Source organism: Delphinus delphis, chromosome 13 (genome assembly GCF_949987515.2).
Source record: "Delphinus delphis chromosome 13, mDelDel1.2, whole genome shotgun sequence".
NCBI classification, from domain to species: Eukaryota; Metazoa; Chordata; class Mammalia; order Artiodactyla; family Delphinidae; genus Delphinus; species Delphinus delphis.
In genome coordinates, this window is record NC_082695.1 from 7,913,830 (window position 1) to 7,926,586 (window position 12,757).

At 49.3% G+C, this 12,757-nt stretch overlaps 1 protein-coding gene across 1 annotated transcript in view; it reads left to right on the forward strand.

Moving 5' to 3' along the window:
* Window positions 1–12,757, forward strand: part of KDM2B (lysine demethylase 2B) — a 120,747-nt gene that overhangs the window by 18,506 nt on the left and 89,484 nt on the right. Inside the window, exons 5-6 of the mRNA XM_060028001.1 lie at window positions 6,840–7,018; window positions 7,306–7,412. Coding sequence (XP_059883984.1) covers window positions 6,840–7,018; window positions 7,306–7,412 — 286 coding nt within the window. The remainder of the gene's footprint in view (window positions 1–6,839; window positions 7,019–7,305; window positions 7,413–12,757) is intronic.

A 12,757-nucleotide genomic window follows, 5' to 3' on the forward strand; every position in this document is an offset into this window, starting at 1 on the left:
TCCCACTTCAGCCTGAGCTGCTTGTTTTTATTTATGTATTTGGCTCTCATCAAAGCTTCTGTTTGAAGGAAGAGATCTGCGGCAATGAAAAAAAAAATTATAAAGGCCGACTTCTTCCTGCCTTTTCATGTGAGGCAGCTGAGGCCTAGAGCAGGGGCAGTCAGGGTTGCTGGGACTAGGGCTCAGTCCAGGGCTCTTGGCGCTGTCCCAGGGCCCTTGAGGCTCCCACTGCTCATTCTGGGGTCTCCTGTGAGCCATCACTGATGGAGAAACAAGCCAGGCACCTGTGCCTCCAGCCTGGCTCTTCAAGTGAGCATAACGAGCCTGGTTGGGGCTGTGGCTTCAGAGCTGAAATTGGTCTCTCTGAGAAGTCCACATGGGGGAGAAAGAGCTCCCTTTCACTTTCTGTCTGATTGGAACCCTCTTCACTTTGTTTTTTGTTTTGTTTTTCTTGTGGTACGTGGGCCTCCCATTGCTGTGGCCTCTCCCGCCGCGGAACACAGGCTCCGGACACGCAGGCCCAGCGGCCATGGCTCACGGGCCCAGCCGCTCCACAGCATGTGGGATCTTCCCGGCCCGGGGCACGAACCCATGTCCCTTGCATCGGCAGGTGGACTCTCAACCACTGCGCCACCAGGGAAGCCCCCCTCTTCACTTTGTATTCAGAGCCACATGGATATTTCCATACCTGCTTAGTAGCTGGTGGGTAAATGTGTTGCAGACCCTACCATGTGCCAGACATGGTGTTAGCCTCTCTTACATTGAAGGGCCCGTTTTACAACTAAAGACCGTCCAAGTCTAGAAAGGGTAAGTGAGTCCCTGAAGCCATAGAGCTAGTAACAGCTGGAATTTATAAAAATACTTCTGATTGGAGAGGATTTTGAAAAGTAACAAGAGTAGACAGACGGGGTGGAGTGGTGGTGGTGGGATGAATTGGGAGATTGGGATTGACATGTATACACTCATATGTATAGAGTAGATAACTAAGAGAAAAAAATTCTATTAGATCACAAAATCTAAAAAAAAAAGAATAGACAAAGTATAATGAACTTCTGTGTACCCATCATTCAGCCCCAATACCCATGAATCTGTGGTCTTGCCCCTTCCGTCCCCCCATCCACTTCCTCTTTTTGTGCAATGTTTGAAGCGTATTGAGACATCATGCCATTTCATCCCCAAAGTTTTCAGTATATAGTTCTAAATGTATATAGTATAGTTGATTTACAAGAGCAGGGGTTTTTAAAAACGTAATCACAATAGCATTATCATACCTAGCCTTTTTTTTTTTTTTTTCCTCAAAAAGCTTCATTGTTCCCATTTGGCCCAAGGCTTGGGAGAGGGCTCCAAGGTGGTTAGAAAGCTGCCCAGTGGCTGCATTGAGAGGCTTCAGGCAGAAGCCCTGACACCAGAGGGTCTCTTCAAAGGCTGCTTCAAAGTCTCCTAGTCCTGCTTGAGGGTGAGCGTGTCAAAGAGATCCTGGCCCAGCCCAGCCTGGGGACCAGCCAGCCTGCGGAGGTCAGTCAGGTGGTCACCCATCTTCTTGATGAGTTTCACCTCCTCACTTAGGGAGTGGCTCCGGGGAGTCACAGAGGTGGGGGGCTGCATGGCCAGAACCCAGGGCATACAAATCCAGAAGGGCCTGGTTCAGGTTCTCCATGAGAATGGTGGCTTCCGTAGCGTCCTGGGTTTCGTCCTGGGTTTTACCCCACTCATCTTGGGGTGGCTTCTGCACGCTGGTTTTGCGTTTTCAAGAGGTGCTTGGTGCCCTCGTGCTTTTCCTCTGCCAATTCGTGGAAAAAGTGGCCCACGCCCTCCAGAGTCACCCCCTGGCACATCGTCACCGTTGAAATAGAAGCCCAGAGAGAGGTAGGTGTAGGAGGCCCTCAGATGCATGTTTACCAGGCGGTTGATGGCAGCCTCCACTGCGGTGGAATATTTCTGACGCATCCGGGAGCTCACAGTTGATCGGTAATAAGGAGCTAAGCGCAAAAAATGATGTTGGCTGGTCCTGGAGGCCCCTGATGCCTGAGTGGTTCGTTCTGAAGGTTACCACTGGAAAAATGGCTGGAGGGTGGTTGGAGGCTGGGGAAATGGGCGTCCCTGGGTCTTTTCCTTCCAAACATTGTTGAAGCAAGAGACGGATGCTCAGGACCATGGAGTGCACTCTCACACCTAGTCTTTTAAAAACTAGGAACCTTAAAAACTAAGGAATTTAAAAAATTCCTTAAAATGAGTAAATATCCATATACATTGTTCAAATTTCCAGTTGTTTCATATATAGCATAAATGTTACTTTCTTTTTTAAAAATATTTATTTATTTATTTAGGCTGCACCAGGTTTTTAGTTGTGGCATGCGGACTTCTTAGTTGCATGCATGCGGTCTAGTTCCCCGACCAGGGATCCAGCCTGGGCCCCCTGCATTGGGAGTGCGGAGTCTTACTCACTGGACCACCAGGGAAGTCCCTACTTTGTTTTTAAAGTGGTCTTTATTTATTTATGGCTGCATTGGGTCTTCGTTGCTGCGCGCGGGCTTTTTCAGTTGCGGTGCGCGTGGGCTACTCTTGGTTGCGGTGCGCGGGCTTCTCACTGCGGTGGCTTCTCTTGTTGCGGAGCACGGGCTCTAGGCGCGCAGGCTTCAGTAGTTGTGGCTCATGGGCTCTAGAGCGCAGGCTCAGTAGTTGTGGCGCACGGGCTTAGTTGCTCCGCGGCATGTGGGATCTTCCTGGACCAGGGATCCAACCTATGTCCCCTGCGTTGGCAGGCGGATTCTTAACCACTCTGCCTCCAGGGATATCCCCCTACTTTTTCTTTTTTTAACAGTTGTATGAGTCAGAGTGTAAATAAGGGTCTTGCATTGTGATTGGTTGAGGTGCCTTTTCAGTCTCTTATTAATAATCTCTGGGCTCTCCCTCTATCTCCCATTGGATTGTTTGACCTGTAGAATTTTTCATTGCCTGGATTTTGCCTTGGAGTAGCTTAACATGCTCTTCCATTCTCTGTTGTTTCTGTAAATTGGTAGTTGGATATAGATGCTTGATCAGATTCACAGTCTGTCTCTCTCACTCATTCATTCATTAGTTCATTCATTTTATTCTGACTGCCTCAGATCCATCAGGAGGCACATGTTAGGTTCTCTCTCTCCCTCCCTCTCTCTCTCTCTCTCTCTGTTATTAGCAGTCATTGATGTCTATTTCCATTATTTTATCAGGGGCTGCAAAGTGGTGATGGTCTAATTAATTCTGTCATTCCTCCCCCCGCCCACCCCCATTTTTTGGGGGGGGGGCCATGCCATGCTGCATGCAGGAATCTTAGTTCCCCAGTCAGGGATCTGATTAAACTTGTGCTTCCTGCAGTGGAAGCACAGCGTAACCTTTTTTTAAAAAATATTTATTTATTTATTTATTTGGCTACTCTGGGTCTTAATTGCGGCACGCGGGGTATTTAGTTGCGGCATGCAGGCTGTTAGTTGCCGCATGCAGGATCTAGTTCCCTGACTAGGGATCGAACCTGGGGCTCCAGTATTGGGAACGTGGAATCTTAACCACTGGACCGCCAGGGAAGTCCCTCCTTTGCCATTTATTGGCTGGAATATATTTATGGAGAGAAACTTTTCCTCAACTGCTGTTTGCTTCAGAGCTGGCCTTTATCTCAGATTCGTCAGACTCCTAAGCCAACGGTCACTTCAATCCGTATTGTTCTGCTTCCCTAGGAAGTGTGCTAATGTTCCTGCATTTCTCATCCTCACCTGTGGGCTGGAACCCAGTGGGGTTGAATCGGGTTACTGGTGCACTTGCGTTTCCCTGGAGGTTTATGGAGCCCAGGCACCCAGAAGAACCGACTTCCCTTCCTCCTCCCTCTATTCCCACTCCAACTCCTCCCACCAGCTGAGGCTTCCAGGACACCTGGGGAGCCGGATGGAGCTCCCTGCACACCGAGGAAGCTATTCTTAGAAGCGCTCCAGATACAGCCCCTCGGCCTCTCCCACCCCCAGGCCTCTGCCCTCCTGTCCTGCTCAGCCCCAGCTGCTCCTCACGGCTCTAACCACTCCAAGTCCTGACTTCCCTTTTTGGCTGAGGGTGGGGCAGGTCGAGGTGGGTCAACTGGGGACCTGTACCTGGCTAGGAGCAGAGTGGGGCGAGGGTGCACAGGGAGCCCTGGGGATTGTGTTGGGGAGAGGGGGTCTGGAAACCTTGTTAGTGCTCAAAAAAGTAAAAAACAGGCCTTTTCTACCCACATCCTTCTTCTGTTCAGGAGAAGAATTGTGTTAAAAAAAAATTTATTGAGGTGAAATTTACATAACATAAAATTAATCATTTTCCCATTTTCTTTTTTTAAAAAAAATATTTATTTATTTTGGCTGTGCCAGGTCTTAGTTGCAGCATGTGGGATCTTCGTTGCGGCCTGCGGGATCTTTAGATGTGGGCATGTGGGATCTTTTAGTTGCGGCATGCAGACTCTTGGTTGCAGCACGTGGGTTCTTTTAGTTGCAGCATGCAGACTCTTAGTTGCGGCATGCAGGATCTAGTTCCCTGATCAAACCCGGGCCCCCTGCGTTGGGAGCGCAGAGTCTTACCCACTGGACCACCAAGGAAGTCCCAAAATTAATCATTTTAAAATGTACAGTTCAGTGGCATTTAATACATTCACAGTGTTATGCAACCATACCGTCTGCTGGTTCTAAAACATTTTCAACACCCCGAAAGGAGATTCACACCCCTTAGCAGTCACTCCCATTCCCTCACTCCCAGCCCCTGGCAACCACTCACTTACTTTCTGTCTCTGTGGATTTGCCTATTCTGGACATTTCATGTGAATGACATCATGCGACATGTGACCATTTGTGTCTGGCTTCTTTCCCTTAGCATCATGTTTTTGAGGTTTATCCATGTGGTAGCATGTATCGCTACGACAGATCTTCCTCGACTTATGATGGGATTACATCCCAATAAACCCATTGTAAATTGTAAGTTGAAAATGCACGTAATACACCTAAGCTACCAAACTTCATAGCCTCACCTCGCCTACCCTAAATGTGCACTTACATTAGCCTACAGTTGGACAAAATGATCTAACACAAAGCCTATTTTATAATAAAGTGTTGAAAAGCTCATGCAATGTATTGAATACTGTACTGAAAATTAAAAAACAAAATGGCTGTAAGTGTTTCGGTTGTTTGTGATTGTGGTTGACTGGGAGCTGCGGCTCCTTGCAGCTGCCCAGCATCACAAGAGAAGATCATATCACTAGCCCGGGAAAAGATCGAAATTCAGTATTCCAAGTACAGTTCTATTGCATGTGTACCGTTTTTGCACCATCTTAAAGTCAGAAAACCTAGGTTGAACCATGGTAAGTCGGGCTCCATCTGTACTCTCCTTTTTATGGCTGAATAATTTATATTTTTTATTAGGTATGTTTTAAGTGGATAGGAGACTTTTGAAAGAAAAAAATATTTTTTAGAAAAACCAACTTTGTTGGTCATTTAGTGCCTAGTGTTTTTGTTTAATAACAGCTTTACTGAGTTATAATCCACATACCATACAATTCACCCATTTAAAGTGTACAAGTCAATGGTTTTTCATTTGTTCACAGAGTTTGTGCAGTCATTGCCACAGTCAGTTTTAGAACATTTCCATCGCCCCTCATAACCCGCCCCCCATCCCCCCCATTAGCCATCCTGATTATGTTTTAAGATGGTAAGTGGTCAGTCCTTTTGGACTGACTGGCAGAGATTTAACTGGCTCTGATTTCCCACCATGTCACTTTCTCCACCTGTAATTATAAATGAAATTGGCCAGTTAGGTAGCACTTCCTACTTGCAGGCACTTCTCAAGAATGTTTCATGTACATTATCTCATTTAAGTCACAGGACAACCCCATAGGTTGGCTGCCATTTTTGTCCCATGTTACAGATGGGGGGAAACTGAGAGATGCTAAGAGGTCTGAGGTCCAGCTGGGGTTCAAACCCACAAAGTCTTAGCCTAACCACTGTATTGGACTGATGGGGCAGCTGAGCTCCAGGCCTTTAATGCCGACTTGCACCAGCCTCTAGGGCTGTGATTCCCATCACCTACCTGCTCAGCAAATCCCCTTCCTCAGGGGGCTTTGCAGATGGAACCCTGAGCAAGGTGAGGGAGGAGAGACAGGAGGAGAGGCAGGGGAGGTGGAAGGCTGGAGGCCAGCCAGAAAGCGGAGGGAGCTTGGGGGCTTGTTCTCTTCCCCTCCCCCACTCTAACATAGCAGGTTCTCTGACAGGTGGGCTTTCCAGAACAGCTGAGCAGAGCCCACCTGTTCCAGGAGCCCTGGTAAGGAAGGAGCCGGCCCTGCCCAGAGCATGACCAGAATTTCCAGCAAAGTTCAGGGATGCCCCCTGGTGGATTTGCACTCCTGACTCAAAAAGCGGTTCTCCAAGGCTTCCCTGAATCTGTGGGGCGACGAGCCAGCCACTGAAGGCGGGGATCATTTTTCAACCTTAGCCTGTGATCAAGATTCAGTATTGCAGAGGGCAGAGGTGGGGGTCGGGGGTTAAGAATTAAGAACCTGGGTTCCAGCATAAGATGGAATTGGCTTCAAATCCCAGCTCTGCAGCTCGGTAACTGAGCATTTTGGGGCAAGTTAGTTGTGGTGGAGGGAAGCAGATGGACTGGGGAGGGATTCGTTTTAAGATTGGAGAGTGACTTGGTGAGGAAAACTGATAGGACCAGGTAACTGAGCAGACAGGGCATAGGGTGAGGCATATGGGGGATGCTAGGGCGGGGCAGGTTTAGTTTTACGGGGCCTCCCAAGTAGGATCTGCACCCCCAGCTGGCTGGAGCCACCAGCCTGTGGATTCTGCCCCCAGGTAGCCGGCGGTTGGTGGATGTGATGGACGTGAACACCCAGAAAGGCACGGAGATGAGCATGTCCCAGTTTGTGCGGTACTATGAGACGCCCGAGGCCCAGCGGGACAAGCTGTACAACGTCATCAGCCTTGAGTTCAGCCACACCAAGCTGGAGCACTTGGTCAAGCGTCCCACCGTGGTAGGCGCCCCCCCACCCCCGCCCCGGCTGCAGTCCCCTCCCCGGCCAGCACTTGGTCAAGCGTCCCACCGTGGTAGGCGGCCCCCCCCACTCGGCTGCGGTCCCCTCCCCGGCCACCCTCCGCCTCCTCATCTTGCGCGAGCGAGCCAGCCTGCCAGCCTGCGCTGGCCCAGGGGGAGGGCGGGAGGCGTTTGGAAGCGGGGAGGAGGGTTGAGGTGTGGTGATGGGGTCCAGCTTAAGGGCACTCGGAGCCAGGAAGCGCTGATGGTGGCCTGGCTGGATTTCAGGTAGACCTGGTGGACTGGGTGGATAACATGTGGCCCCAGCACTTGAAGGAGAAGCAGACGGAAGCCACGAATGCCATTGCAGAGATGAAGTACCCGAAAGTGAAGAAGTAAGACTGCCTGGCTGGTGGCGGGACCTGGGAGGGGGTGGCTTTCAGCCTTGTGGGGGGCGGGGGCTGGAAGTGAGCCTGGGCTGAGACCACGGCCCTGCAGGGTCGCTGCTGGGACGTGAGGGCTGGGGGTCCTTGGTGTGGGCAGGTTGGCATCTTGCTTCCCTGGAATGCAGGGGCTCTGCATTCTGCTCCGGGTCTGGATTCTCCATCCAGATAGTTCTTTGGCCTCCCTGCCAGCTCTCCCTGGGGGGATGTGATCTGAAGAGGAGGAAGAGTAATGGGAACCATGTCTGTGTGCATCTGTGTGTGCGTGTGTGTGTGTGCACGTGCGTGTGTGTATGTGTACTTGTCAAACATTCGTTTTCTCCCTCCAAGTGACAGCGTGTCCTGGGAGTGGATTTTTAGGGGTCCGCCACGGACCCTTTACTTTTGACAAGGGCTGGGTAGGGGTCTGGTATTTTTTGCTTCCCGCTGTTGAGACCTGGGACCTCTGATTGAGAAGAACCTTTCCTGAAAAAAGCCAGGGGCCACTTCCTCACCAGACATTCCTTAGAGAGACGGTGCCCTCTAAGCGGGAGGTTGGTGGTGGGCTGGGAAGGTGGCCACATCTAATTGGAGGGACATCACTACATGTGGTGTGACCAGCAAGTCCTGAGACTGATTATTTAACATGGGCAGAGGTAGCTACGAGCACCTTCCATGTTCTAGGACTTGCGTGGCGGACCCTTGGGATGAGAAAGTCACCTTGGGGCCCGTACCATCTCAGGCCCTCTGTGTTTCCATCTTCAAAATGAGAAGGAGATGCTGGTGGTCCAGGCAGAACTATTGCTTTGGGCTTCCTAGAAGAGTTGGCTCTGGTGACTCCAAATCCATTAGTACCTCTCTGCTCAGCCCCACTGCCAGGAGTGACCCCAGGAGCTTAAAGGCTGTGAACTTTTCATTCACTCAGCCCTTCATTCAGTGCATATTGAATGCAAACTCTGTGCCAGGCTTTGTAAGGGAGGCCAGCATGCTGGCCCTGGGCTTCTCAAGGTTTTGCTTTCAAGCTCTCTCTCTCTTTAATTACCTCTCAGACATTTTTTTCTACCCTCAAAGCTGAAGCTCCTTACACCCCTTGGATCTGGGCTGCCTCAAAGGGAAAGATTGGGCTCAAGGAGGGGTTGGTAGGAGGGTTTTCAATTCTGTTTTGTTCCGATCCGATCACATCAAAACTTATGGAGCCCTTGGAACAGGGAAGTAAAAGATGAACAGGACTAAAAGCCCCTACCTTCTGGAGAATGTGCCATTAACATGAGGGTAAGGTGCAGCTCTCATCCTAGGCAGAGGGAAACAGGTTCCCAGAAGGGAAATGGGGAGAGAAGGAATCCTTTTGGGCTGCTGGCATCAGGAAATCATCTTGGAGAGGATATTGACCTGGGCTTTAAAGGACAGAGGAGATGGGACGGGAGTTGGGGAGGGATGGCAGTAGGCAAGTGCCAAGGTCCTCGATGGAATCACGGAGGCAGAGCTTGAGGAAAGAGTGTGAGATTCAGATTAGTGAGAGGCAGATCCTGACCCTCGTTGATTGAGTGATTGATTGATTCAGCCTATAAACTGAACATCTGATTGGTGTTGGGCACCGGGAATAGAGCAGGGAGAAAACCAGATGAGCTCCCTGCCCTCATGGAGCTTACAGTCTATTCAGGAGACATGTTAATCCAACAGTCAGAGAAACAAATGGAAATTTGCAGCTGTGATGAGGCCACAAGGCAGAGACCCTCGGTGCTATGGGAGCGTGTACCAGGGGATTCACTGGGTTAGGGAGGGCAGGGCAGGCCACCCTGAGCTGCAGTCTAAAGGGGAGAAGAGCTACTTAAGTGAAGAGGCCTGGGAAGAGCTTTTCTGGCTGTGTGCAGAGAGCCTGGAATGGTGGGGAGGGCTGGGGACAGGACGGGGCTGAAGGACTTGCCAAAGAAAGGCCAGTGGGGCTGGAGCAGATCAAGGGAAGGTCAGTGGTGCAGGATGCGGGGTGGGTCAGGCTGACAGGGCCTGACAGTGTCATAGTAAGATGTCTGTATTTCTCCTAAGAGCAGTCGGAAACCTCTGAGATTTTAAGCAGAGAGAGGTATGTGTTCAGATTTGTATTCTGCAAATTCTGCAGCTGCCGTGTGGATTGAAGGAGGTGGGGGCAGACTGGTATGAGGAACCACTGCATCATCTAGATGAGGGTTAGAGGAGAGCACAGGACAAACAGGGCATGTATTTAGGAAGGTAAAATAGACAGCCTTGGGTGACAGATTTCAATTAATATCTACTTTGTCTCTCTGAGATATTCAGTATTCTACACTTTATTGAAAGATTCCTTTAAATAGTAAGTTCTGTTAATACGTTGAGAATTCTATCTAATTACCAGAAAAAGGCTCACACACAATTTTCTAGAACCACATGTCTTGGACATATTGGTTGGACTATGTGGCAAATAGATTTACAAACCCTGTCAGTGGCCGTGGGAACTTGTTATAGGATTTGAACCTTGTTAGGAAGGAAATTGTCACCTTGGAAGTGGTCCACTTTGTTCGGCTGAAAAGAATGCTGATTTCAGTTAATAAGCAAGGTAAAAATCCCATGATGATGAAGTCCTCTGGGATCATAGAATGGTTCTTTGGAATTTAATTAAAACGACACTTTCTAGAAATCACAGAGCCTCCATGCTGGAGGTGCCTGGAGAGTGGAGACAGCTGAAGGGCCACCTGAACTGAAGGTTTGCAGGGGGGACGAGAGGAGGGTTACAAACCCATGACTGACTTCTCCCTGGTTCCAGGATTTATGTCGTTTGATCATGGTGAGGGGGTTAGGAATTTTAATGGGTTTTGGTTCAGTTATTTAAGACAAGCGGTGGAGACAGTTGTCGAAGGGGTAGTTGCAACTTTGTGGGAGACAAAGATTTCTAAAGAGTATACTAGTGTGGGAATTCCCGGGCTGTCCAGTGGTTAGGGCTTGGTGCTTTCACTGCTGTGGCCCAGGTTCGATCCCTGGTTGGGGAACTGAGATCCCACAAGCCACATGGCGTGGCCGAAAAAAAAAAAAAAAACAAGAAAAAGAAAGAGAGTATACTAGTTACCTCTTGCTGCATTTACTTTGTATTTTGTGCAAGACACTCTTCTAAGTCGTTGGTAGAATACAGTGAATAAACAAAGTCCCTCTTCTCATGGAGCTTGTATTCTGGCTGGGAGAAGAGACAGGCCAGCAAACAAGTGAATAATATAATTTAGGAGGTGATAAGTGTCATGAAGAAGCAGGATAAAGGGAAAAGATGATGACAGGGTAGGCTGAATATCAGCTGTGCCAATGCATTTCTGCCACGGCCTCCCCCCAACCCTGCCCCTAATTGCTGCCCCACAGAAATGTTTTGGCTGTACAGAATTATTTGTCTTGGAAAATTCCATAATCGTACAAACAGTGACAATGATTTGGAAGTACCCCTGTATTAGTTGTTTACTGCTGCATAACAGATTACCCTAAAACTTCACAACTTAAACAAATTTATGTCTTAGCATCAGCTCACAGCTTCTGTAGGGCAGGAATCTGGGTGTGGCTTAGCTGGGTGATTCTGGCTCAGAGTCCTGAATGAGCTTGTGTCAGAACTTAGACCTGGGGAGTTCCCTGGCTGTCCAGTGGTTAAGACTGTGCTTTCACTGCCGAGGGCCCAGGTTCAATCCCTGGTCGGGAAACTAAGATCTCACAAGCTGTGCGGCACGACAAAACAAAACAAAACCCAAAACTTAGGCCTGGGCCTCAGTTCTTCACTATGTAGGCCTCTTCATAGGGCTGCTTGAGTGTCCTCATGACATGGCAGCTTCCTGCCCTCCGCCAGAAATGGTTTGAGAGAGAGCAAGGAGGAAGCCACAGTGCCTTTTATAACCTAATTTTGGAAGTCACATACTGTTTACTTCTGCCATATTATAGTAGTTAAAAGCAAGTCACGAAGTCTAGCCCACACTCAAGGGAGGGAAATTTGGCCCTGTCTCTGGAAGGGGTGGGGAGCTCTCAAAGACTTTGTGGACAGGTTTTAAAACCTCTGCAATCTCCTGGGTCTATGACATGGGCACACCTTTTTCACTTAGGACCGTTGGGTATTTTAACACATTCCAGAAAGAAATTAGTGAGTCTTTTCTGTTCTCACCTGCTCCTGTAGCCCACTGGGCTTGCAGAAATGAGGTTTGCTGGTGTATTAGAGATATACAGTGGACTGAAAGAGCTCAAAAGCCCAGCCAAAAGGGGATCCCGTGTAAAGCCTACATTTGGCCCCCCAAAATTGAAAATTGACTGCATTTTCTTCCCATGTGCTTTCTGGGGGTACGCAGCTGAAACAGGATGAAGACAGGCACTGGGATGACCAAGTTTCGGGGCTGCCTCTGTCACTCCCTGAGCTATGGCAAAGCTTTTATCTCCTCTTAGAGACTCAGTTTTCCCTCCACAAAGCGGTGATCCTGTCATCCCTGCCCTGCCTCCCTCCATGATGTGGGGAAGATGGAGCCTGCAGTGGATGTGAAATGTGGTTGGGATAAGATGTTTGTCTACGTGGCCTCCTGTAGACACACAGGGGCTGCAGCTGCCATTGGAATCCTGGCATCCTCTGCTTTTTAATCTACCTTCCCTCGCGTTTGCATAGGGCATCTCTACAGCCGATATTTAATATTTACCGGCTCACTCTCATCAACCGCGTTTGCTGGCATCATAAATGATCGTCCCTGTGTAATGTATCACATAGAGAAACTGACCTAGAGAGGCTGCTGATGTCACATGTGGGCCACGCCCCGGGCCCTGGTCTCTGGATTCCTGGCTTTTCCCTTCTACCTCGAAAAGAAGAACAAAGAGAGCCAGCCTTTCCTGTGGTGCCATGTATGGCCCCAGGTGCTGTGTTAGACCCTTAGCACCCAGATCTCAATGATACTGGAAGCAGGTTACTATCCCCATTTAACAGACAAGGAAGCTGGAAATCATAGTGGTTCAATGCAGTAATGGATAGAGCAGCTGAGTGTAAGACAGTAGGGGCTGGTGTGGCTCTGGATAACTGGAGAGGCAGCCTTTAAAAAACATTTTTTTTAAACGAGTGCTGGCCAGACCAAGCATATCTAGGGCAGCTAAGTATAAGACAGTAGGCAGACCAAGCATATCTAGGACCTGGTTTGGTCTGTAAGGGCCACCAGTTAGAGGGCCCTGACTAGTTTTAACAAATGAGATGCTGAGATCCAGAGGGGGGAAAGGATTTGGTCCCATGTCACATAGCTGGTTAGAATAATTATAGGGCTGTTGCTGGGTACTGCACTTACACAGATGAATCTGGTGTGGTCCCTACTCAC